The 27,819-nt window shown below is 40.3% G+C and overlaps 1 protein-coding gene across 2 annotated transcripts; it reads left to right on the forward strand.

The window, feature by feature from the left end:
* Nucleotides 1–557: 557 nt before the first annotated feature.
* scarf2 (scavenger receptor class F, member 2) lies at nt 558–20,094 on the forward strand. 2 transcript variants are annotated; one of them, XM_058636466.1, is made up of 11 exons: nt 558–1,270; nt 3,671–3,729; nt 3,816–3,917; nt 4,652–5,171; nt 5,717–5,935; nt 6,489–6,617; nt 6,961–7,064; nt 8,721–8,835; nt 9,066–9,163; nt 15,134–15,283; nt 16,568–20,094. In XM_058636466.1, the coding sequence occupies exons 1-11, from the start codon at nt 1,161–1,163 to the stop codon at nt 17,806–17,808; spliced, it is 2,847 nt and encodes a 948-aa protein (XP_058492449.1). In that variant the 5' UTR covers nt 558–1,160; the 3' UTR covers nt 17,809–20,094. The 2 variants fall into 2 exon arrangements, with proteins under 2 accessions (XP_058492449.1, XP_058492448.1); XM_058636465.1 differs by having other exon boundaries at nt 561–1,270; nt 15,131–15,283.
* Nucleotides 20,095–27,819: the final 7,725 nt, after the last annotated feature.

The following is a 27,819-nucleotide window of genomic DNA, read 5'->3' on the forward strand; positions in this document are numbered from 1 at the left end:
AGAGCCATTAATCACAGATTACATGAGTAGAACTAAATCGCAAACCTGTCATTTCATTGTGTAGATGTTTACTAATGAGTCAGCATTGCTCTAATAATAAAGTCATCGCATGTATTTTTGGTTCATAAGCATTAGCAGGATTTAAAACAGGAGGCGTCACATGCCAGCATTACTTTGTTCCTTCTAACAGATGGGGGAGCCATTGTTTCACGTGTAGATGCGCCTCCTTTATCACCTACACTCACAATCCTCCCTTTGTATCCATTAACCTAAAGCTTGATATAGTGTTTTAAATATAAATAAAAGGCACAACTTTTCACATAATAGTATCTAAGATGTCCAACAATAAATCCCAGAGGTGTAAAAATGCGCAGCTCTTTATGATGAAAATTGGAAGTATCATTACATAAAATAGCAATATTCTTTATTCTGATAATTAACCCCATTACTTTTTGTTTGTGTGTAAAGGACAGTTAGGCCACATCATCATCATAACCAAGGCCATCGCTGTGGACCTTGCTGCTGCTCACACAGGCGTATGCAAATTTGGTGGCGCACACATGGCGCACAAAGCCAAAGATAGAGTAACAAATCAGGAATTTCCCTCCTGCCACTCCTGAGAGCGCAGCAGAGGACAGAAGTTACGAGTTAAGCGCTTTTCCTCCGAGAGGACAAAGCAAGAAGGCAGATAATTTGCCTGTTTTATTATTAATAATAATATTTTAATTAATAATAATATTATAATAATCATCATCATCATCATTAGATCGTCTTGTAAGTATTACCACATAGTTTCCCGGGTGTCCACCAGGACATTACAACGTGATTTACGTCTGCGTAATCCTGGAGCCATCAACTTTTAGAAACTTTCATGGAATAAATGGCGCACTACAGGAGAACGACGCACACGAAGAAAAGTGTCATTTTCGAGTTTTGCCTTGGTGACTTCGCAGCTGAAGGGATACCGTTTTCTTTTTCTTGTTTAAGCTGCTGTTGAGGGCTTTTCGACGACCACAAGGATGTTGAGTCCATAAAGAAGCTGCATCTGGATTATGTGCGTGGAAACACAGTGAAAATCCCAGCGTCAGGACTTTTTTTTTTGGTGGAGGAACGAAATGCGGAGAGAAAACGGCGTCTAGAAGGATGCTGCTGCTTGTACAATGGAAGTGAAGGACTCTTTTGCCGTCGTTGCGGTGGTTTGTCTCTTCTTTTGCTCCAGTTTCTGCCAAGAACTCAACCCCAAAGGCAAGAATGTATGCAAAGCACCGGGGTAAGCATCTCTGCAGGAGAAAACGGGATTTATTACACATGGTTGAAAATAGAAATCAGTTCTGTGAGTAAGTTTTCCGCATACCACTCTTTCATCATTCCGTTTTATTTCAAGGTAGGACATTTTAAAAGTCAACAACGGAGTTGTATTTACATTAAAATAAGTTGTGTCATCTCTGTTCTTTATTTCTCTGGCTCAAGGAAATCGTGCTTTAAAAAGAACAAGAGATCATTATAATTGCACTATTGGCACGAATAGGTTGAGTCGAACTTAACCACTGATGTTCACTCTTCACGAGTGTTATAGTTACACTGTAATATCATTATATACATATATACTTTACTTTGACCTACTTTTCCTACAGTATCATTGTATAGCATGCATGCATGCAGGAGAAGGAGGAGGAGGAGGAGTCCATTGAAGAAAGCAGCCATACAGATGTGTACATCTGGAACTAGAGTGTTTTATCCTTCTGTAGGGGGCGCACCAGTTGACCTTCACAGCTCTGGAGGCACCATTTGGTGACACTGAGGTTTTTTGGAGAGCTTTCTGGAAGTTTATAAAACGTTCATTTCTACACATTCAAAATTCAAGGGCATCTGAAACGCAACACACACACACACACACACAGTCAATGAATGGTGAATGAGATGTGGTTGTTTTTGTTTAGAGGAAATCTATTTGCCTCTTTATTCTTTTTGTACATCATGTTTTTGATATTTTATGGTGTATATTGATATGTTGACAGTTTGTGTTGCTGTTGTTTTGAAATATGATTACCTTCGTCTCAGTGGGACTTCCTTCCTTGTTTGTTTGTTTGTTTGTTAGTAAACAGATTATAATTATGCATACATTTAAAGTGAACAGGTATTGACAGTCTCTGACTGATCATAGTGTAAGTTATCCAAAGAGTATTGCTAATATAGTCGAGCCTGTGTGTGGATGTCTGGTCACTATAGTTTAAAAAGGAAAACAGCCAAGGCAACAATTGCTGACTGACTAGAAATGGTTGGAGAGAAGCAGCAGAAATAGTCAAAGGGATTGTTTTTCAGGAACAGTTGTGTGTTAAAAAAACAAATACTGTCCTCACAGTTTGTCAAAGTATATTATGTTATACTACAGTGTGACCTCCATTGCACACAGTTGAAAATAAAAAAGAGCTATTTATGCTCTGTAGTCAAAAAAGCCGCTTACCTTTGACACAAAAGATGAAGCTGCCATGTCATAGATAAATTGTCAAAGAAAGCTGTATGTTTGTGCACTGTGGAGCTTTCAGTGTAATATTTTTAGCAGTTACTTCCACTGGTCTACAGGTTTGACATTTTGCCCTCTTTCCATTATTCAGCATCCACTGCAGTGCTTGTTTTCCCCTTTATGGCCATTGTGTTTTTATTTTTGTGTTTTGTATTGTGTTTATAGTCAGAATGAATAGGAGGAAGTAGTTCACAATTGATCATCACTACTCAGCTTTTCCAACATGTTTCGCTTTGCAAAATCAGCTGCTGAAATCTAGCTGGAATGGAGGCATATGTCCCGACTCAACCTCTTGACAGTGATTTCCTCAACAGTGATTGTTTTTAGTCTTGAATGTTCCCAAAAACATCTGGGTACAAAAAAAGGTGACGCTTAGAGCTGTGATGCAGAAAATACGCAGCTGAATAAGTATAAAAAGCCACCCTTGAAGTGAGTGCTGACATGATTTGCTGCCTGTTAAAGGTCAACAAGGATCAACTCAATACTTTCAACTGGAGTTCGTCAAAATATGAAGCCACATAGTTAAGTCCCGGTACATTTTATGTGTTAAAATTTGTCTAAAGGCTTATTTGCGCTCTCATTACAAGTGAAAACATGCAGAGGTTAAGCCTGTGACATCTTCCACGTGCCCATTTTAGAATAAAAAAGCTCCCTGTTCATTGACAGAAGACAACCTTCCTTCTCCAGATGCTGCAAGGGAGGCAGATGTAAAGCAGAGGCCCCCATACAGGTCATAGGAGTGGGAGTAAGAAGAGACACATCCATCCTTTCCTGACAGGCCGCAAACTTAACTGCAAAATGTCTCCTATGAATATTAATGCTCCTTTCTTAAATTTTCCTAAAAGGCTGGAGGGGCTGATAAACTGCATATGTGGAGGGTTCAGGGCCTTTTAAAGTGGCTACCAGTCACAGTTAGTTGTAAATGAACCCTGCTCACAAAATGTGTTAAGCACATGCGTCTTGTACGATTCTCTGCACACGTTTGCCAAATTTGGCAGAAACCACATCAATAAGAACTGTGAGATGAAGTGAGCATGAGCTGGGTGTGGATGTTGCCGCCTCGATATGTTTGTTTTGACCGTGTTTTAGTCCGGTGCTTTATCTTCTGCCCTCTCATTTTGGATATCATAATAATTTCTCTCCTAGGTCGTCAGGATTGCTGTGTTGCAGCGGCTGGGGGCAGCTAGGGGACGAATGCCTGACACGTATGTAACCATTACAGATCGCTAACGTCACACTGCTCATTGTGCAAGCCAGTTGAATAATGTGGCCTGTTCTTGTTCGCCCCCAGCGCTCTGTGAAGGCAACTTCACCTGCAAGGAAAATGAGGTGTGTGTCAGGCCAAATGAATGTCGCTGTCGCCATGGATACTTTGGAGCTAGCTGTGACACCAGTAAGAGATTGTTGATGTTGTTTTCTTTTACTATTACATTCACAATTCTCTCCTTTGCCTTTTAAATATGGTGTTGAAATGTCAAGTTGTTACAGACCTAAATTTCAACTTTACAGAAAGTAGCTTTTACTGGGGGTTTTCAGTCATGCGAGCAGCATAGTCCTGTCAAAGCCACTTTTCTACAATTAGCTTTTGTCTGCAGTGGGAATGGATACAATTTGAATTCGCTTCCAGGTCTAATGACTTCTGCAATAGACAGATTTTTATCAGCTCCAATTGGCAGTGATGCGTGACACCATGATGAACTTGAACTTGAATTTGTTTTTCTACTATTTCGTCTAAGTTGGCAGTCCAAATGCTGTCTCTGAGCTTTTACTGGCGTGATGTCATAACATCCATTATACTGTGTTCTAAAATCATTCAGTTGGTGCGGAGTTAAAAGTGTAACTACTGTAACGTTATCACTGGTCTTCATCATTTTTTCTACTCTGTTTTGTGTGTTCTGATTCTGCCCTGCAGGATTTGCACTGTGAGAGATGCAGACATCTCCACTGCATTTACCAAGTTTAATGTTCTTCAAAAAACATCATATACTTGTGAAAACGTGTTAGAATGGCATGTTTTTGACCAGTATTTATAGTGCCCACAAGATGAATTCACTCTCCTTTGCTGTAACATGCTCTCCAGTGCCACCAGTTGATGTTGACACTAATTTTGACACTCTCTTTTCATAGAGTGTCCCGCACAGTTCTGGGGTCCTGACTGCAAAGGGAAATGTATTTGCTACCCAAACGGCCAGTGCGATGACTTGACCGGCCAGTGTACCTGCAACCACAACCGCTGGGGACCCAACTGCGAGAATGTGTGCCTGTGCCAAAAGGGCAAATGTGATCAAGAGACAGGCAAATGCACATGCCACCCTGGCGCCTGGGGTCCCCAGTGCAACAACAACTGCTACTGCAGCATCAACTCCGTCTGTGATGCGATGACAGGTCGCTGCCAGTGCAACCCCGGCTGGACGGGGAGGAACTGTGCAATCCAGTGTAGTTGTAACAACTCACCGTGCGAGCAGTTCACGGGACGTTGCCAGTGCCGTGAGAGGCTGTGGGGCCAACGGTGTGAGCGATACTGCCAGTGTGTGCACGGTAAATGCAACCAAGCCGATGGCTCATGTACGTGCACTCCAGGCTACCGTGGAAAGTTCTGCAGGGAACCTTGTCCTGCTGGATTCTATGGACAGAACTGCAGGAACAGGTGGGGGGAAATTGGCAGAGAGCAAATGTACCATTTCAAAAACACAGGAAACATGCAGTTTTACAGATGCCTTACATTAAGGTCCCTTCTCTGATCCATATTATGGTGCAATTATGTGGTTTTGATATGAAGATTTAAGATTTAATACAAACTGCAGCTGATAACCATTAGAATATCTGAACATGTTACTTAAATGTAGCAATAAAACATTGAGATTTGGGAGTTGGTATTCACATTATCCCATAATCATCCAACATAAAAGTGATTCAAGTTAAGTACTTTACCTTCCATGGACCTGGAACATTCTGACATGATACAGTTTTTATATACCCAAAGAGAACAAAGTTAGAGTTCAGTGTTGTTTATCTCCCTCTTTAAATGGTCATTAGAGCAGCGATACAAAACATGCAAATACAGATGTCCTCCATCACGTTAAATTGTTTTATTACACGCAGATGAGCTAGAAGAATTTTTGTGTGAACAAACAAGACAAATCCTTGTCTGTTTTTTTTTCTTTTTGTTTTTTTGTATTTGGCTCACCACAGATGTGGACACTGCAAGGGCCAGCAGCCTTGTAAAGTTACAGAGGGACGCTGCATCACCTGTGACAGAGGCTGGAACGGGACACGGTGTGATCAGCTCTGCTCCAAGGGCTTCTTTGGCGAAAATTGCCAGGAAGTGTGTCCCACCTGTAAGGACGGTCACCACTGTGACCCCATTCATGGCAAGTGCTCCCACTGTAACCCTGGCTGGATTGGGGACAGGTAAGAAAACACACACTCAAACACAGTACATTTTCAGAAAGAAGCATGCAAACATGAATTGGTGTGAGACTCTTTTTTTGTGGAGCTATGTCATTTCAAAAGAAGATAAAGGCAGCTGTCAGGGGTGTTTAAAGGACCTGGGGGGGTACAATTATCCAGACCACCACAACACCCTGAAACACCAAACCAAACATTGAAAGTGATAGCATCTGCCATTAATGCATTAAGATTAATTGCTAAATTGCTAATCCATTTTTATACTGCTTAAAACTTATTTATTCAACATAACACAATCTGAACCACCACTGTCCTGTTTTAAAAACTTATATTGATAAAGGTTTTTTTGGTACAGTTAGAGGCCATGTAATAATGTAAAGTGTTTTTGTATGATCATGTAATCTCAGGGGCCCCCACTCAACATTTGGCCCCCCGGTAAATGCCTGCTTTGCCTACTTTCTTGCAACACAGATAGTCAGTGCCTCTATTTAGTACCTACTGTGACAGCGTTTTTTGTAAAAGACTGTGATTATGACGTTCCTCTCATGTGTCGTAGGTGCGAGGTGCGCTGCCCCAACGGCACATATGGAGAGAACTGTGAGAACAACTGCAGTCACTGTTATAATGGCATCTGTCACGTTGTCACCGGAGAGTGCCTCTGTGACCCGGGGTTTTATGGCACCTAGTAAGTCACAGAACCTTCTAAAATCTTTCTGTCTTTGCAGCACACTGTGTAGAGTAAAAAGGATCGAAGCCTTTCATGTTACATTCATCACACACTTAGATGTTTTGAAGGCGTGAGCTTGTGTCTTCAGGAATATCTTTACATAACTGGTAAAGCATGGTCTTAGAGTACAAAGTGTTAAATTCCCTAAGGCTTCCATCAGAGAGTAAAAAAAAAATGTTTGAAACACTGATGTGACCCTACTTATCCCCCATTCTTTCCCTCAGTGTCTCTCATTTGACACATCTGTCGCTTGGAACAGACATAAAACAGATGTTGTTTTTGTCTCTTCTCTGTATTCAAGCTGCAATATGACCTGTCAACCTGGCCAGTACGGAGTGAACTGCAATCAAACTTGCTCTTGCCATGACAGGGACTGTGATCCTGTGTCTGGGGCCTGCTATCTTCGTAAGAAAACATTTTTATATTAAGAGCCAGCACATGCTTTGTGGTCACGATGTTTTTCAGGGTTTTTTTGTGAACAGAAACAGGACCCAGTCTTTTTCTAAGACAAAACAGATCTGTTTTACAGAAACAGTCCGAACCCTCTGAATGTGTTTGTCCAAAAAGCCAGACAGCACCAGTGCAGTTTGTGTATTAAATGTCTAATAGTTGGCCGTGTACACCGAGTACCCACAAACACATCTATTCAGGTCAGTGTGTGTAGTGGGAAAGTTAACGTAGCGGGTCCTTGATACTGTTTCCAGACCCAGACCGGCGTTCTTTTTATGGCTGTGTTTGTTGGCTCTATTCCTGTCCAGCTAGAGGGAGAGAGGGGAGGGAAGAGAAAGAAAGAGAGAGAGAGAAGGAAAGGAAGGAAGAAGAAAGAAGAGGGGGAAGGAGAAAATGGAGAGAAAAAGAGACCTTGGAAGGGAGACAAAGAAGAAAGAAAAAAGTGGATGGCTTGGAAATAGATGACTGGAGGCAGCCAGGCAGGAAGAATATGATTTTGGAGGATGCAGAGGTAGCAGGGATTTTTTGTACGAGGACATAATGAGGAGGTGGTTCAATGATATTTCAAGGCCTCATCACTTTTAGCTTACCACATTTACAAAACTCACCATGCAACAATCCATCTCAGTGGATCATCTCTGTGAGCCTCCACTACTTGCCCAATTGAAAGTGGGTAGGAAACATTATTTTGAGCAATAATTTCATTATAATCTTCCAACACAATGTAAATCAAGTGATCTGAGAGAGGACTTATCCATAGCCTCTCTTTACGTCCTTGAGGAAATCCAGCCCATGATAGAGGACTTTAAAGATAGCATCGATTTCTAGTGTTGATGCATCTTAATGGGTACTGATGTATAACTGATGATGAAATAACTAGTTTAATTTGGGATCTGATGTAAAATAAATAAATAAATAAATAAAATGGCAACACAACTTGTCAACGTGCAGAGGGTTTCAGAGATGGACAGATTGCCTGGCGTCATCTGCCGTACATGAGATTTGTGGGTCTGTCCATGCTTGTGGGACGGACTAAGGACAGGGGGCCCCCATCCCAAAATGTTAGTATTTACAACCTGAGACTTGGTAGACTCACCATGTTCAATGTTTCTTTAAAATCCACCATCTCCAGTTGTATGCCATGGTTCTTTTCTTCTCCAGTATCTTGCAAGCACTTAATATCATTTAGCAATGCTGCACTTTTTATCTGGGGTGTATCTCACTCGAAGTGGGAGGGGAGCTATTAAATCATGGACTTATGGTGAAGGGTGTGTAGTAATGAGGGGTTTGAGGGGAGGAAGTTGCTTGCAAGAAATCAGTAATGAAAGGGTAAGCGGTCTTATGTCTTGTGAGAGATAAGATTAATAGTGAATTATCTGAAGTGAATTTCAGCCTGTTGAAACCAAGAAATCACTTCCCCCCTGAGATGCCTCGTGTCGTAGCAGCTTCTGTAAATCAGGTATTATTTTAGCTCTACGCTTCATAATATGAGCTAACTTTCACATTTACAAAAACAAGTAATCCGAATGTATTTTCAGTGACGGGGGGTGGGGGGGTCGCTTCCCTGTGCCAATGTGGCACACCCAGAATTCTCAACATCTCATTTTTTAGAGCCCAACCAGCGGATGGGTGTGATCGCGGCTGGAACGCTGGTCTCGTTTTTACTGATTGTCCTGCTCTCGCTGCTGTGCTGCTGCTGCCTGTGTCGACACAAAGATGACCACAAGTAAGTGACGGATACCGTTGAATAAATCATTTTAAAAATTTGTAGAAAATATATTTCTTTCTTTTTTTTTTAAGTTTGAAGTAAATATTGACATTGAGTGGCAATGTGATGTAGCCAGCAAGCCCTCAAAGGAGGCACCGGGCCAGGTTTAATATCCCTCTTTGTGAATCATTTGGATTTCCATAGCATCATCTCTTTTACAGTCCTAACCAAGACAACTCTACCAACAGCAAAAAAGCCAAGCGGATCCTGTGTGGACGATTCAGCCGAATCAGCACTAAACTTCCCCGTATTCCACTGAGGCGACAGAAACTGCCCAAAGTAGTCGGTAAGCCCCTAAACTCTTTCTCATGCCCCACCGCAGTGCTGCTGGATGCTGCTTTCGTTTATGTGATCTGTCTCTTGGGTGCGTGCAACATGGGCTGCTGGAGTCCAAATCCCTGAGTTAACTTTTTTAAAAGCTGACGCATTAACAACAGATGATGACATCACAGTGGGGTATGTCGTCGAATATGACAACAGTGAATTCAGTGTGTGACACAGACGGATGGCAATCAGAGTGAGCATTTTTACTCTAGTGCTACCTTTGTCTGCCTCTTAGATGATGAATAATGTTGAAAAGTGTATGGTGGCTGCCAGGCGAGTGTGGGGTTTCATTTGAAAGGAATGCACTGGTTTTAGAGCCCCTTATTATTCTTGGCACCCTCAAATGTCATGTGTTCATGTTATTACAACCCCAAACTGGGGCTTTTTTCTTCCCATTTTCTTTGCTCATTTCCATCATCTTTTCTGGGGCTAAGGAGGAGGCTGTGTTATTAAAAGAAGCCCAGTGGTTGTCAAAGGGGCCTCGGGTGGTGGTGAGTGATGTGCTATCAAAGGCAGCACTGTTTGGGTAGACACTGCAGCCCTCCTGCCCCATTTGGAGGACTCGTGGTGTGTGACAGATCTGTCTGTGACCTCAGTCATTACAATTTTTTTCGAGTAGTATAGTAGACAGAAAGACAGAAAAAAACTATATGTTGATCTTTTTAAACCCCACTGCACGTGATTATACAAACAAATCAATTATGTTATTATTACTGTATCTCTTTAATCTCTGTACAGTAGAATAAATCTTCTTATTTGAATAGTGCATGCAGTTGAAGGCTAAATGCACAATATTTTGAGCACATGCAATTCTTATTCTTATTGTACAAGAAAGAGCATATAAGAGCTTAGAGGACGATGGTGCAAAATATACAATACAATGTAACAAAGTGCTTAACAATAACAAGAAGAAATAGATAGCCAGACAAGGAATTGGATTAAAAGGGCATATAAGAGTACAGTCAACATCAATTAAAAAAAGAATGCTGCATATTTTCTGGTTTTAACTTCTCAGACATGACTGAGTGTCATTGTAAACTGAATGTCTTAAGGCAAAACAAGCAACATGAAATTGAGTGTGGTGTGGAAGGAGACATGGTTTATTTTCCTTGCATGAGCAGCACGTGGCTCTCAGTTGTCCAATTTAATATTTAAGCTAGAGTCTGTCTCCATTATACCTCACTGCAAACTACAACACTTGTAAGAGCCTGACCATGTGAATAGATGTGTCAGCCAGAGGCACAAAGTCAAACTCACTTTTTTGTTTTGCATTTACAATGCAAGTAAATTATAATATTAAGTCAAAATTGACAGATAACGAAGAAGACACTTAGACACAATAGAGCTGAAATCCAGCTTTTTTTTCCTATAACAAATTATTTACTGCCTCTTCTATTTCCTGGTTTTCCTTAGATACATGTTTGCTACTTTGTTTTTCTGTTGGTTTATCCACAGTAGGTCTGCCAGTTTTAAGAAAGTCTAAATCTGACCGGGGATACTCACTCCTGCGCACAGACACACATTCCAGAGGGGGCCCGATGGGGCTGGAAACAGGAAATGGTCAAATTTACCCCAGCCAATGATGATTTATCCACACCAGGGTCAGTGGCAGCAGATGTGGCAAGACCAAATGAAAAAAAAAAGAAGAAAAAACGAAAAAAAAAAACAATACGGAGGGAGGCGTGTGAGGATTCTGACAATGTTTGCCCTTTTGTCAGCATAGTTAGCCTCCAAACAAAAACAAAGTCACCAACTCACCTTTTAGCAGAACTATGACTGTGTGTAGTCTGGCATTCCATGCTAAACATATTTACTACATGTCCTACAATGTCTGTCATGTCTGTTCTGCATTCCTTGCATCCGGTGAATCCAAATGCTTGCCCCTGGGTCAGCACTAAGAGCACACCACCTGCCTTTTTTGTCCTTATTTATCCATGGGGGAAAGTTGGCTGGCTCGACAAACATATTTGCTATAACAACACTGAAAAAGACAAAACCCTTCTCACACAATAATGAACTAAAGAGTTGTTCAATAGTGTGTAGAGTTCAGTCATAAAACAATAACAATAATATATAAATATATGATGATGTTTATGAGTACACTTAACCTAATTAGTGCCTGTTGTTACTGTGCTAGTATCCAGCTAATAGCTTGGTTATGATTATTACTCTTGGCTATTAGATTATGTCCCACTGACACTTTAGATGTTTCCCTACTGCAACACACCTGATTCAAATAAATGGGTCATTATTGTTGATTAGCTGACCATTAGAATCAGGTGTGTTGGGGCAGGAAAACATCAAAAACATGGAGGGCAGTGGATCCCCAGGACCAGGATTCCTTGTACAGAAATCTTTATGAACTACCATAGTATTACTTTCCTATAACAAAATTGTTCCCACACTATATCTATATTGTTATTGTAATTATTCGTATAACCTCTGAGCTAGCCATATTGATTGTGTGATGCTTTTGTTTAAATTGTGTTTAAACAGGCAAACTAATAACACTGCTATTTCAGGCCTTGTAACCGGAAGGTTGCCGGTTCAAGTCCCCACCAGGTCGAAAAGGGCTGGGGTACCCCTGAGCAAGGTACCCAACCCCCATTGCTCCCCGGGCGCTACTCAGTGTGGCAGCCCACTGCTCCTAATTCTAGGATGGGTCAAATGCAGAGAATAATTTCCTCTAAGGGGGATTAATAAAGATAAATGATAAATTATAATTATAATTACTATTGACAACTAATATCCCCTACTCAGTGCCCATGACTTCCAGTGCTGGACCAGACATTTGAACAAGCAGCCTTTTCGTTGCAGCTGAGCTCTTAAACCTGTAGACTTCCACTGCCCCAGGTCTGTAAATGCAGTTGCTTCCCCAACCCCCACCAAGCAACTGTGGCGGTAGAGTTCTGCAGCTGGGACGTGTCAATAATGCCCTGTTGTGCTGTGGCCTCCAAGTAGGAATGGATCACAGTGGCATCCAGTCTGCAGTGCAATCTGCAATCTGTGCTAGACCTGCAGTCCGGAGGGAGCTGCTTTCAAGGATAACAGTTGTCCATCACTGCATACACATAATGCTGCAAAATGCCCATGTGTTAGCTTGTCGACTAACTTAACTTAACAAAGGTCAGATGCTCTACATTCCTGCATTGCTCAGCGCAGCCATGCAGCAGCAGCTTAGTTTAGTAGTTTACTTGCTTTGGAACGCACTGTATATCATCACTGTGTTCATTGTATGGTAAACACAACATCTTAAAATGATCAACACATAAATGGGGGTGCCCTTAAATGTAACAACCCTCCACATACAAATCCAGCACACTTGTCATGGTAGTTGTTTCCTTTTTCACACACTGTGCTGTGCAAAAAAAAGCAGAGACATGTTAGATCAGTGTTGACATTATCCACCCTGCAAGAAGCACAATTTTCAACAGGCCAACACTTCAGAGAGACAAAAAATCTCAAGAGACAAAATCTATTTACTGGCATATGGTGTTAGGCAGAAAGCTGGGCAAGGGAATCGAGAGAGAGAAAACAAAAATCAGAGCGTTTATGATGAAAAAAGTCGGTCTTGTTCAGTCTTAATGATGAGCGGAACCAGAGAGGAAATAGGTCATCTGCTAATGATACACAGTATGGTTTGAATGTTCTTGTTCTGGAGCACTTCAGAAGTGCATGGCTATCAAACACAAATAAGGAAAGATGCCTTATGTAGAATGAGATTACTGATGAAATACCAATACATATCCATAATTCCATATAAGATCACCAAAATCTGCAAAAACCGTGCCTCTGATCTCCTAAAGTATCTCAGTAACAGTCAACAACACCTGAGGAGCAAGATGTTGTTCCCAGCCAGGTCACTGCCACAGCTAGAGGATTCCTTGCATGGAGAGTTTATCTGAGGTCTAAACTAACGGATGGACCCATGTGTCTTCGGCCATATAGAATTATCTGATGTGGTCGGTCAACTCAAGGTAATGGCTTTTAGAGTTTGGGCGAGAACTGTTCATGCCAGATGGAAAGATAAACCATGTGTGTCCGTCAGAGACCACAGCTGTTGCAGGACTGACAGGTCAGCAGAATGCTGCTGTGTCTGAAGGTGGGGGGAGGAAGATGGAGAGAGCCGGAGAGAGCAAATGAGGGAGAAAAATGACTTGACCTACATTTAACTGCAAAAGAAGATGGCGAAAAAAAATAATTTTGTGTCCCAGTTTCCTAAACATCTGCATCCTAGAGAAGACCAAAATAACGATGAGATAATCATATCCTTATTAGCTTAGTCTACAAAGCCGACATTTTATTAGCCTCATTTTTAAAGCTGAAATACACAACCTTTTATAAAACTGTGTAATGGTGTATGCACTGTATATATTATATACAATTTCTGATTATTGTGACCCAATGACTTCTGACCTTGCTGTGTTTTTATGATAGTCACAAAACAACAGTACCACCTGGAACCGCTATAGAGACACACAAGTTGTTTGATGTGTCTTTAATGCAAACAGCTGAGTTGTTATAAATCTTCTCATGTCATTCAATGAAGTATATACATATATGTATATATATATATATATATATATATATATATATATAAAACATAAATATCAACAGGAAAGAAACAACTGCTAGCCTCAGTTTTCCAGTGTGCTTCAATCAATGTCAAGTGAATTTCTACTAGAGGACTTGAACTCAGCACTGCTAACTTTCCCTACTGACAACATCACTGAGACCAATAAGCTGATATATGCAGCAGCAGCATCCGTGATTATCTTGATGCTTGGCTACAAGATGAACAGCATAAGGAGCAATACCCTCCATGGAGAATAAGGCTAGAAGCTAAAAACGGTTTTATCCAACTACTGACCTATATCCTGCCACAGCACAACATGAGAGCTCCTGTCAGGCATTGTTACAACTAAGGTGACTAGGCACATGGTTCAATACATGAGCAGAGCCCAAAAAGGAATTGTCAGTAACACCAGGGGAGCCAAGCACCAACTACTAGTTGACAGGGCAGTCACAACGGCTGTGACTTAATGACCTGATGACTCTAGAGGCCAACTCAAAGCCCATCACACAAGTGAGCATCAAATGTGGAATATACCATCCCTGCTGTTCTGCATAGGCCTGAACCCCCTCAGCCAGATTATCACAAAGAGTGGCTTTGGATAGCGACAGCAACATTAACAAGAAGGAACATGAGAAGCTTGAGAAATACCAAGGACTGATAGAGGAGCTAGAGAAGATGTGGCAACTGTTGTCCCAGTAGCGATAGGGCTGTAAACTGCAAACCTGGAGAATGACTGGCTCCAACAGATTCCAGGAACAACATTTGAGATCTCTGTCCTGAAGAGTGCATTCATAGGAACAGCTAAGATACTGTGTGGAACCCCTGGGCTCACAGGCCACTGGTAGAGGACCTGAGCTTGGAGGATACACAATTTTTGTGTTTTTTTTTTTTTTATTATTTTAATAATTTGTATGTCATTTAATGCAATACCATTGTATCTATTACAATTTCATATATTGTGAAAGCAATGACATATCATAGCTAAGACTGTTTTTTTTGAACATGAATACAATATTTTGTAAATTACCAACCACATCTTGGCATCCTGCAATTTTTAAAGGACTAATTTGCATACTGTATCTCTTGGTTTACTGCTAGTTTGGGACACAATGAGCACTTGGTCCATTAAAACAATGCTGTTGATCTTTTGTTAATTGAGAATGTCTGTCTCATATGATGATCAGCTGTTTCTTTTCTACCGTTTAGCCTTACAGGATGAAACTAAATGACTCACTTAAACCAACATTTCTGCAGCAGTTGTGAGAATGAATGAGGACAGACTGTTATTCTTGTTACATTGTTCAATAGCCTCTAGCTGACCGTTTAGCTTCTGAATTTGTTTTCTGTTCTCAGTAGCCCACCATGATCCAGACACCTTTAACTGCAGCTTCATCGAACCCCCTTCAGTGGCCGAGCAGCCCTCCCCTACCTCCTGGTCATCCCAGGAGTCCTTCTCTTCCTTTGACAGTAGAGATGAGGGGCCAGTTTACTCTCTACCCCATGAAGGTGGGTCACTGTGAACAATAAATAAACAATTTAATTGACACGCAAGATCCACAAAATGCTGTACAATGACATCATCTGTAATCACAGAGATAGCTGAACTTGTATCATGCCATCTAGAAACATGTTTTGCTTGGAGAACACACAGAGTATAAACAGGAAATGGAATAGTCAAGTCAGCATATGAAACAAATCCAAACACTGACTAACTCCTTGAAGTTGGGTGGGAAACGCCCATTTGAACAGTTTCTAGTCTGAAAGACTGCAAGTGAGGTTTTGTTTGTGGATTTTCTTTTTGAAAATGTGTTTGATTGATGTATTTTTAGCAGTGTGATTATGTTTTCCCAGCCCTATGAGTGGTTCAAGGACTTTGAAACAATTAACTTTCAGCAAAACGCCTCTGGCACAAAATAATTACTCTGACATTATGAAAGGGTTTGGGATTTACAAAGATAGGATCCTTTTGAATTGGAACCTCTCCAGCTCTTAAGAATGTGTATTTAAATTAAATTAAGTGATACAGATATTATATTTTCAATAGCACATGTGTATTATTTTCTGGTGGGAATAAAATAATGTCTCATAGCTGTGAGGACCAAATGTATGACTGTATTGTTATACAGTAGGTTTCATCTAGGTTTTATCTCTTACTATTTTATTTACTAGAACAATACATGGTAAATACAAGTACATTACTTGTATTCAACAGTCAATAATTATACACTGCAGAATTAAAAACAATCTGTATAGCATCCAACATGTTTCAGTTAGAAAATAGGTGACCATGGACCATGCACCATAACAGTAACACAAATAGAGAGGGCAATTTCCCTACTGCTCTCCGCCATAACTCAACTTTCAATCTGCCCTCACCGTATTTTAGCAACAATCACTACTTACTCACTGGGATACACGTACATTTAAAAATGCTCATTAGCCGTTAGCTTATCAATGATGGCTCCTTCCTCTCTATCTTATGTCTCTGAAGTCAAACACAACTGTGAAAGTAAACGACATAATACAGCTTACAGACACTGTTACACAGAGGGAAAACTGGGTTATTAAAAAAGGACTTGTGACACACAATCTATTATGTCCTAAATAGGTTGAATCTTAACTGTCACTGTGTGGTAATTTATTATGTATTTTAATATATAATTTGAATATTTATCTGTTATCATGTCTGACGTTCTATTTCTTTATAAAGGTCAATTAATTTGACTTTAATTTTGAATATTGGATAGATAATCTTTGACTAATACCAAATGATCTACCAATAACCAACAGAATCTGTGAATGAAAGCAAAGAGAAGTGCAGCCCCAGCCCAGCAATGGATAAGCCAGAAGCCATCACCAATGAGGATGATGCAGGAGAGTATACCTCTCTGAAAGACACCAGTATCACAAAGCCAGAGGGCAATGAGCAGCCCCCGATCAAGTCATCTGACAGTGAAGGGTCCACCAGTGGTTCTGAGTCCACAACTGCAGCGCTCTATGCCCGCATAGCTCGCCTCTCCAAGCAGTCCAAAGAGGATGATGGAAGTGGAAAGAATTGGGATGGAACTCCTACACCAGAGGCCAAGCGCAATGGAAAACCACCACCTTCACCTGGTAAGCCAAAACCACGTCCACCAGACCCATCCACCAAGCCCAAGATATCATGGATACATGGAAATACTCCAGGGTCTCCACAGCCAGAACAGCAGGGGCAGGGGTGCATGAAGGCACTTGCAGTGCCTAAGGAGAAAAAGAGAAGCTCAAGTGATGGCTCAGCCAAGAGTGAGGAGCGTCAGAAAATGGAGGAAAGAAACCGTGAGCAACAGAAGAAACAGGAAGGAAAGGCACCAGATGCCAATGACTCCCCCAGTAAACATAAATCTCTGAGAAGTAAGAAGTCAGGGGACGAACACAGCAGTCCCAGTCACATGGAACACATTAATGGTGTAGTTCAGAATGCCCTGAAGAAGATTAGTAATTTCCACAGTTCCTCATCCGAGAAGAAAAGTTCAAATGACAATCCAAAAGAGACCTCTAAGGAGCCACCCAAGAGCCCCAAGGTAATCCATCCCCATATGAACTCTGAGGCTGCCACACTGCTGGCTGCTCAGCTCAAGGAGAAAACCCAAAGTATCAACAGGAACGAGGGGACAGGCTTGACAAAGACCAATGGTTTCTCAACACCAAAGGGAGCCCGGGAGAAGCCAACACCTCCACAGAAAGCCAAGAGGAACCCTTCCAGTGGATTGAGCCAACAGGGCTCCTCCAAGCCCCTGCTGCCCACCTCAAACAGCCTCCAGAAAATGGTGACGCCTGTTTCTTCTGACATGGGGACTGCTGAAACCAAGAGCCCAGAGAAGCAGGACTTGAATGGCTCAAGGTCAGGCGACCCTACGTTGGATACTACACCAAAGAAAACCCCAATGAAAAAGCCCCCACGGAAGAAAGGCAAGGAGGGTACTTTGGATACACCTGAAATCAAAACGCCACAGCAAAAGACAGCCATCATGCCACCACAAATAGTGAAGTAGGTGTTTTTAACAATAAACGGCACGAAGATTGTGACAAATTTCAAAAAAAACTTTAATGGATTTGTTGGAATTCGTCGTTTTTCAGACAAGGAATTTAAACTTTTCCTATGCGAGTGTGCTGTGACTTCAAGACCACTCAAGAGTGACAGATGATTTTAAATTGATGGCATATGGGTGAGTTGTATTATAATGACCTCTATACACAATTATATTACATTTCAAGAATTCATTTCTTCTTTTTTTTTACTATGTATCAATTTCACATCACAACCTGTGGCCAAGCCGGACACAACTGTGAAAACAGTGGCACTTATACATTTTTCATTATTCTTCTCCATCCCGCTGCAGTATGTCCACCACTATATTTATATATGAATTGCTTTTGAGGTTGCATACATATGATTTTCTATGCAGGAGTCAGAAGAAAATAGCTATTTTTATGAATGCTCTCCACAGGTACTACTAAAGGTACTAAAAGTAACAAGAACATTTGTATCCTCTAAGGATTGCAAGCTACTTTCACTTTTTTTTATTGCATTGGACCAAAATGCAGCGTCCGTTTTTTTGTTGTCAAGGTCATTCTTTTCAGATGAAGGATTTCTTAAATATTGTCAGTTGAGCTCAACACATTCACACTTTCATTGTGATTTGTTGGAGAACTTTGTCTTTAGCAAATAAAACACATTTTATCCCCTTCTCCCTGTTGCTAGCACAACAGCTTTTCAAAATTCTCAGAATCTCAGAAATGTTCTTCAATCAACGTAATTTTAAATCCCAAACTGCAGAAGTTATGTTCTTTGATTTTTCAGCTTCATTGGTATGTTCAAGGATCTTCCATACACTAAAATAGCATTTTGGTTCTAAGGTCTTAGGTCTCTGTTGTTTAGTTCCATCGCACATTTTATGTTGAAGGCCAAACAAGCTTTTTCATGTTTTTGCAGAAAATGGCTATTTGAAACCACTTCCATACTTTTGCTAACACCAAATCCCCAGAAAGTGCTCTTACTGTATGTTTTTACTCAGTCAGCTAAACCACTAAGCCAAAAATGATACCCACGCTATCCATGCCCTCACTTAATGTCATGCTAATGAATCACTTTGAAGTTACATAATTTCTCTCAATTACAGCCAAATCTGCAGTTTCCCTGCGCTGCATATAAGAAAAAAAATGGTACAGGTCATTATAATCCAGTAGTGGCTGTTTTAGTGTTGTTCTGTACAGGTGAGGAGGAGACCACCGTCTTTTGTTTTGCTATTTTAACTTAGAAAAGAAAGTAGGTCAGTACATATGAGCTGTGTTATCATTTCACATGTATTTGTATATGCAAATAGACTTTTAAGTGAAAAAAGAAATGTCAAAGATGTATGTCCAATAATGATCACATTACCTTAAGCTAATGTAACAAGGTGCTTTAATCTCAATGTTGTTCTTCTAGGTTATGAGACAATATGGTACTGTGCATTGAGTGTTAAAATCTGCCTCAACTGTGGACCAGTTTAAGTGGAGTTGACCTAAATGTTGTTACCAACTTTTATTCAAGTGATTATTCTAATACCAGTCAGCCAAAAAAGGTAAGCCTTTAAGTGGGACAAAGCTATTTTAAAAGTAGCACTTAAAACATGAGCTTTGGCAATGTGCCAGGAGGTTAAACATACATGAAGGTAATATTTTGGACAAATTTATATTTTACATTCAAGGCTGATTTGAACTAAATAAACCGTGGTTTTATATAATTTTATCAAGGTACATCACATTCATCACATTTCTTAGTGTTGTGTTGTTTTTCAACTTGTTCTACTTGTATACATTGTGTACTTTTTATTGTCCTTGTAAGCTGTGCTTATATGACTTTTTTGGTCCCATTGTTTTCTCTTTTTTTTGTTTTGTTTTGGTGTCATTGAACTGGCCTTCTTTTGCATTTGCTTTTTGTTTGGTATGTCACTTATTTTGGAGTCTGTAGCAAACCTACAGTATGAGTACCTTCCTCCTGTGAAGTTTACAGCAGCTTTGTCATTTTTTTCTCTGTTGATGCAATTGTTTGTGTAACACTTAACTCCATGATGCAGAGTGTAATTATATGGAATTAATTGCTGCGCAGGAATTCTGTAATCCTCTTGTCTTGTTTTGTTTTTTTTTGGTTGTTATTGCCTCACATTAAAAAAACAGTTCATACAGAAAGAATTGCACAGTACTACTATGATACCACTGTTGAAACCTTTGCATAATATACGTAAAACCATAACATTGTGTAGTTACAGTATGAAGAGGAAACTTTTTCTATCTGACTGGCCTGTGCATTTTTTCATAGGCTTATGGAGCATTTTTATAAAGAGGGGCCTGCTGCAAAACTAACTGTAAGGTATATTTTGTTTGTATTGGTTTGTTTTCTGCAACTTTTATTTCCATTTGTGTATGGTCATTTAATTAATATTTCCTTATTTACCTCTTTGGAATAAAAAAAAAAAACGCAATACATGTAGCTGTAGTCAAATCAGAATTTAACAATTACTCCTGGATATACAGTGACAGCCATAATGTTTGTGCCCATGGGGTCATAACCTCTTGTTGGCTCCTCACAATGTCTTATTCCTGTGTACATTAACACAAATAGAAATAAGGTTAATGGAAATATATTTTATAATACACCACACACATGTATTCTCTCAATATATTCATACAGATTTGCCTTTTCATTCAACATTTGGCTTCTGAACTGTTGGACAAGGCCGGAGTCCTATGGAGGTGTTTTGTCAAAGAACCTGAAGGAACCAGGAGACTGTTGATTTGTAGGGGGCAATGATGACAAGAGCCCCTTTCATAGGAGGAAAACATTGGTAACTCTGTGCTGAGGAGTAAATCACATGCCACATATGCATCCTCTTTTAGCGGAAAAGAGGTATATAGCCAGGATCAGGCCACAAGGCTGTGAAGGCGGATGAATGGAAGTAAGGATGGCTGGATGGGTCATGTGATGGTAATTGGAAGCAGACAACAAAGCTTTGTTTTGGATTGTACTCTCTCTCTACACGGTATTCTACGTGTGTAACGAACGCATGCATGTTCGATGAGGTCTTGAGTTAAGTTTTTGAGTCTGGTTTTAAATTCATTCAACATGCCTACTTTGATGCAGTCTTTTATTAAGATTGACAATTCTAATATTTGTTTTTCATAACACACAAGACTAAAATATTATCAACATGTTAAGGCGTGGAAGTAACACTTTGCAGTATTGAAACAGAGCAGATTTCTGGACCCAAATGTCTGGGTATTCACATATGATGAATGCGGTTGTATATTGTATATATTACAGGATATTTTATATTGCAGGAGCGCTTGGCTTGAACATGCTGGGGGCAGGACGCTTGTCCACGTGGTTGCTGTGAATTTTCTGGATTTGCCACTGCATGGTTCTCATATTGGCTCATGGCAGAACACGTCGCAGACAATTTGGTCTCTCATACACAGTGCTTAACAAATGTGTTAGACCACCACCCAAAGCCAAAGCTGCTCTAAATTAATGGCATTGGTAATTATCAAAATGTTTTTTTTTTATGTTTCTGTAATGATTAATACACCAGCATATAGAAGTTCTTTAACCTAAATTATATATTTTTTTAATGCTAAAACATAATTGTTCTTTCAAATTTCAAATGTACTGTTTTACAAAAAAATGAAAAATAGTAAAGCACTTGATTGATTAAGATGTACAATTATAGTTATTTGCACTTCTCTCTTGTTTTTATGACAGGTGGTCTAATAAATGTGTTAAGTGCTGTATATTGTGTCCTGACAATTTTAGGATTGTCTCAATGAGAGACAGTAGTGTGCTCCTACTTTTATGTTATTTTGTAAATACTTCAATTAATGTGTATAACATTTTTTAGTCGAATATTTTATAGTTATTTTACCTCTTTGAAGCTATATTCCATCACAGGTTTCCTCAGACCTCACACACAATCCTATTGTTTAGTTTTTAGGTTTTTTTTTCAACCAAATCCATATTCAAAGCTCAACATCTCATTTTGAGTACAGGACAATGACTTGAGGTCTGACTCATTGCCAGGACGTAGAGGAATGTTGACACAACTGCCTTCATCTGCCCATCCTCAGCTCACAGATGGAGAAGATCCTACCAACACATGCTCTTTTTTTAATCCCTGACATGTTGTTGGAAAGTCACAGCTTGGAAATGAGCATTGCGTGTCAACACTGCGCAACATTTCAGGATAAACTGTGCTGATTGATCATGTGTGTCATTGCTTGTGATGGATTTATGTGCCTGCTGCTTTTAAATTGTTCTAAATGGAAGAGGTCTGTGTGTATTTTTGGAACTTGGCCTTTTCATATCCCCTCCCATCCCCCTGCCGTTTTCTGAGTGTCATATTTTGCTCATTTTATTGACTTGGTATTGCACATTGACGTGTGAAACGTAAAATTGCTCTGACATGGTGGCACAAAAGAACACAAAGAAGTGACTGTACAATATAACGCAATGCATGTTGAAGAAGTCAGGGTGAGTAGTGTGGGAAGGGGTTTCAGTGACATCTCAACTGCCAGTCTAAACATAACTTGGAGCGGGGGCACCCTGGTTGTGCCAAATCTATAGAAACTGCAAGGCTTTAAAACCGAGGCCCTATGAGTCAGCCAAAAGCTCTGGACTCCAAAACCCGACTCCATTCCATGTGTTTCCATGGCAACATGAACAGATTGGAACCACATCTGGTAGCCATTTCAGTCCCTGCGAGGAGAGGAAGAAAGAAATTTATGAGTGAGGGGGAAAAAGACAAATATTTTCTGCAATGCAAAGCAGAAAGAAATCGGAGTCGAGTTACACTTAAAAGAGCTTGAAAATATTGATTCCTCTGTGGACTGACTTGACAACAATTTTTCAGTGCCCACGTGAATTCAGCATTGTGGATTAAGCTTATTTAAACAGATATTCAGGAAATAACAACTTCTATTAGCATATTTGATGCAGCAATAAGGTAATGGGTAATGTGGTAAAAGTAAAAGTCTGAGGTTTTCATAAGAAAAATTAAATATCTTTTGTTCTAATCGTTTTACTGTCTGACATACATGTGTGTCTGTTCTGGCCAAGATTTCCTGAAATGCTGTCATTTCCCTGGTTGATTCATTGCACCAGACATGGCCAGGCGAGATTAGAAAATGCTGTTTTCTTCTGTTATCCGCGTCGACGCGCTGTCTACGAAGAACACTGTCTAATTGCAGTTCCCCTTACACGTTCAGTGTTGTTTCTCAGCCCTTTGGAAATGCCAGCATCGAATGGAACTATGAAATGACATTTACTGGAAATGGAACTGGTGCTTTTCTCAAGCCAAAACCGCTGAGAACTGAGGTCAGTGCGCAACCAGAAGACGGGGGAAACGCCAGCATCAAATGTGTGTTTATAGATTTCCAGTGACATCTACTCACTCTGTGATTTAAGACTGTCATTATAATAGAGACACAAAAGTCCTTTTGCAGTTGCACAGAGTTACAATGTGTAAATGGACAAGTTAGAAGTAAATCCACCTCGAATCCAAAAAAAGATGCTCAGAAGAACAATTGAAAGGATGAAATTAAAAAAGAAAAACATTAAATCCACTTCATGTAACAGTCACATGAAGTCAAAAATAGACATATTTGCAAAGGGAGGTCCAACCTGTGCACTCTGGTGTAACTTCACTGGTTGGAAAAATAAGTTGCTTGATTGTCAGACCGTGAGAAAATGACTTTGAAATGAGAAATCCATTAGCTCAATAATTAGTTTCAGGTTTTCGCCCAATGCAGTATGATGTCAGATGTATTCAGTGTTTTGAGTCATATAGACAATATGCATATGAATTACCGCATCATGCAATAGGTACATGATTGACCCGAGTCGCTTTGAGGACAACAGCCAGAAGTAAAAAAAAGAAGTAAGTTAAAAAAGAAGGAAGAAGGAAAACAAAGGGCAGATCTCGTTCCCAGTTCCACCGCAGACAATGACTTTCAATGTTTTGCTGGGTGAAGCTTTGAAAGCAGGGCTGTCAAAAGAGGATGGGACGTATTGGTTGCATTTTTTTCAAAGTGCAGTATGCTGCAGATAGCTTCTTGAGACTTACAGAGCCTGTTTTTAAAGTTGGCGTATGAGACTAAAACCTACTATTAACTTTACTTTTTGCTGCATCCGTCACATCCCCAACTATACTTTGAGCCAGACTGACATATTATTATTCCAGCAGTGTTCAAACACAACGCTTCTCAAAGACACATACACACATGTTCAGTAGTTTCATAAATGTGAAAATACAAATCAATATAAATAGACAGAAATGTAATTAAGTCACATTTGCTCTTTTTGTCCAGATGGAGTTGTTTTCTTTTCTTTTCCCTCTCTTCTTGCACATTGAGGGGTGTGCAAGCCGTTGTCTGGGACTTCAAATTGCCCTGAAATGTTCCCTCTTTGTCAGCATAATTTTATGGAACGAGCGTATTAGGGGAGAAGATTTGGATGGCTAATAGGAAGCAGATCAGATGCTGTTTTTTCTTTTCTTTTTTTTCCTGTCTTTCTTTCTCTCTCTGCCTCTCTCTACTTTTCTTTCTTTCTTTCTTTTAAACCTCTCATTCTTTAGTTTTTCTCTGTAGCCCACTTATCTTCCCTCGTCTTTCATTCCCTCACACACCCATCCATCCGCTATCTGTGCAGTAAAGTGGGACTTCAGACTTCATAATGTGGCTTGAGGTTTCAGCTTTCACATAATTCCACAGGCTGACCCAAAGTTTTTTTTCTTCTTTCTGCTTCTCACTCTAACCTGGAACACTAGAGAGTGCGAGGGAGCGCGAGAGAGAGCTGCTTTATTATTCCACATTGTGGGATGGAAAATGAAAACGATCACAAGAGTAAATATGTCTGCACAAACCCAGGGAAAATACACAGATGGCTTGTGTTTTTATGCGCTGAACCCCAAATGTCCCGACAATCAGTCCTGTCTGTGGCCATCAAACTGTGTCAGCTTTGTTGTTAGAGATGTAACCGTTCATTCTTTTTTTTCTTTTTGCTTTGGCCTGTTACAGAAATACATGTGGATGCAGGATTACACATCTTTATCGTGCAAGAACATCTAACCTCTTTACAGATCCGCCTCTATTGCATTCCTGTGACTCAGACGCCTGGGTCAGGATTATTGACACTCTTCTTATCAGCGGTTTATTTGGTTGTTTTGGTTCGCTGTATGTGGGTGTAGTGCAGCAGCGTGTGTAGGGAAGTGTTAGCTATTCCGCTTGACTGTGGCTGTGAGTTGGTGTGTACATGACCCTCGCAGCCCTGTTCTACTTTGCAAGACAACACTTGAGTCATTATGGGGAGCCATGTGTTTCTGATTACCCCAGCACAGATTAGAGGGAGGGGAGCAGCGGCTGCTGTCTGCTTGCCCCTCAGCTACTCTGATGTGGCCAGCAACTGGACAACCATCGGGTGAACATTCCTCCACTTTTTTCACCCTCTTCCCACCTCCACATCCGCCATGATGTCACGATACCGAGCCAATCGCATCACCTTATCCTGTTCCCCATCGAAAACATGTAAACACTGAAATCTTTGTTACTCAGATTAGTCGTACTTGACCTACAAATCACGCTACATGCACCAGACTGTCACAGCTGCATTCTTCAAAATGTGACCACGGACAACTGTAAACACAGTTGTGGCTCTGCAGTGTGACTGTTAAAAAAAACAAGGAGTTTAGAAAAGTATGGTTTCTGTTGTTACTTCAACCATGTGATACTTATTTTACCTCCACAGGAAGAGTGTCGTTTGATCCCCTCCCTCCAGGCGAGGTCAAATGTCAACGACGGCTGCAGAGCAGCTGTCCCACAGAGTGTGAGGACAGTAACACTTTTGGAAATTAGCATTTTAAAGTTAGCGGTTCAATATAAATGTTTTGGTTTGTGTAATTGTATGTGTTTAAGTTTTAAATTAGTCAGATGAGAGTCAGCAGACTAGATGAGAATAGATGTTTACATGAAAGGGTCACTGGAATCTTTTCATGAGGTCAACAAACACACACACACACACACACAATGTAGATTGGAGATTAACAAATAATAATATATTTTTTTTTGAGGTGACTATAGTGCCTGTAGTGCCTACTGCATAATATACAGGTTTGAATAATGTCACCATGATAAGTGAATTGTGGTCCTTCTCTCTCACATTCACTGTCAACACAAAAAAGCTAATAAAGTGACTTGCAGTGACTCATTTTTGTCATATTTGCCTGTACATCACAGATCATCATCCGTGGGCAGCAGTGTTGCACAGCTCTCTGTGGCCCTGCATGGGGATAAGTAGAGCTCCATCATTTTAGGTCATAGGTTCAAGCTAACCACAAGCTGAATCAAATTCAGTACCGTTGTTGTACTTCATGAACACTATATTTGTAAATGTTACCAAGAGGCCCTGTTTTTTTGTTGCCTTAAACTATTTTTTTAATTTACATACAGCTTTTTTTGATCTAACCAATCATTTTTTTTTGTTTATCTTAACTATGATTTGTTGTTTTGTCATTCATTCATTTAACCTTTAAGCCCATTTTGAAGATCTGGCCAGGAAAATGAGTATAATGGTATTTGTAGTGGTCCAGGACCTTTTTTTTTTACATGAAATAAATTATCCATTATTAGTTATTCCATATTTAAAACAAAGAAGAGAAGAGTTTGCTTGGTTATTAAAACACGAAAGCTCTGAAGAAAAGCTAACAAAAATGAAAAATGAATATAGTTTTCTTAAATGAATATAGTTTTCCAGTTGGGGCCAGTATACTGAATAACCACCAGGGTGTGACTTATGTTTAACAATGTCAGTAAACAATTTCCTGAGGAGTCAGTGGTCTCAATCGGTAATATTTGTAAATTATGATGCACGGCACATATGAATAGACACCAGTGGCATGGGTGCCATTGATGTCTTTGAGCTTGAACCTTGAAACCTTGAAAACAGGAGTTCAGATTATTATGAGTGACAAGCTAAACCCAGTCTACTTACTGTAGAGTGGAGAAGCCTAATTGGCATTATATTGTTAATGAATGGAGCCTTCCACATGGCCTTCACCTTCCTCAGTGCGGCCTCTCTTTATGAGCAAACTAGAGCACAGCAGACAGACATGCAGCAGACTTCCCCACGTGCTCCTTGAGGCTCCTGACAGAAAAACACACACACACACACACATAAAAAAAATAACTTATATTGAGATTGTTCACCTATCCTCCTCTTGAATTGTGCAAACAACCATTCACTAGTGAAATTCCTCATTAGAGCCTTTTTTTCTGTCTCACTAATGTCTGTGGACTCCATAGCAGAGCAGACACACACACACACATACACACACACACTAATGTCCTGCTGGTAGGCTGCATCTGGAGTTTTGCAAAGACAGGAAGTGTGTGTGTGTGTGTGTGTGTGTGTGTGTGTGTGTCTGTCCTTATAGTAAGCTCTCAGAAGGAGGCATGATAACAGAGACGTGTTTCATTGTTTGATCTTTCGCCAAATGCAAGTGTTGCTTTTGGCAAAAAAAAAAAAAAGAAAAGAAAAGAAAAAGCTCAGCATATGCATGTTTTGCGAATGTTTTTAAAAATGGTCGCGTTTTCCCCCTCTGTCAGCGAATTATAACAGCATCCTATTTTTGACAGGCACCCTGTGATGTAAGCTGAAACATGCTGATGCCGAACACATATGGTGTACATGTAGACATACACACACACAACTGACTGTGGAGTCAGGCACAGCAAGATCACCCCACCCCCATCTGCTCATTGCGATTTCTCCTCTACCTCATCAGCTTTCTCTTTCTCTTTTTCTTTTTTCCTAACTCAGATATTTCAGCGCTGTTTTGCTTCTGGGTCAGAGATACATTGTGAGAAACAGGAGTGAACCTGTAAAACTTACAGATGCAAACGCACAATCGTACAGGCCCACGGATTTACGATGGCTGCCAGGGGGAGGAAACCCTGTTAAAAACAGGGGACTGTTT

This window comes from Solea solea, chromosome 8 (assembly GCF_958295425.1).
Source record: "Solea solea chromosome 8, fSolSol10.1, whole genome shotgun sequence".
NCBI lineage: Eukaryota > Metazoa > Chordata > Actinopteri > Pleuronectiformes > Soleidae > Solea > Solea solea.

What these genes read in the sequence shown, in the direction of transcription:
- scarf2 (XM_058636465.1), top strand. Translation starts at nt 1,161, where the DNA reads ATGGAAGTGAAGGACTCTTTTGCCGTCGTTGCGGTGGTTTGTCTCTTC. An exon ending in TGGAGCTAGCTGTGACACCA is followed by an intron (nt 3,918 to 4,651) that starts GTAAGAGATTGT and finishes CTCTTTTCATAG; the next exon opens with AGTGTCCCGCACAGTTCTGG. An exon ending in CCTGGCTGGATTGGGGACAG is followed by an intron (nt 5,936 to 6,488) that starts GTAAGAAAACAC and finishes CATGTGTCGTAG; the next exon opens with GTGCGAGGTGCGCTGCCCCA.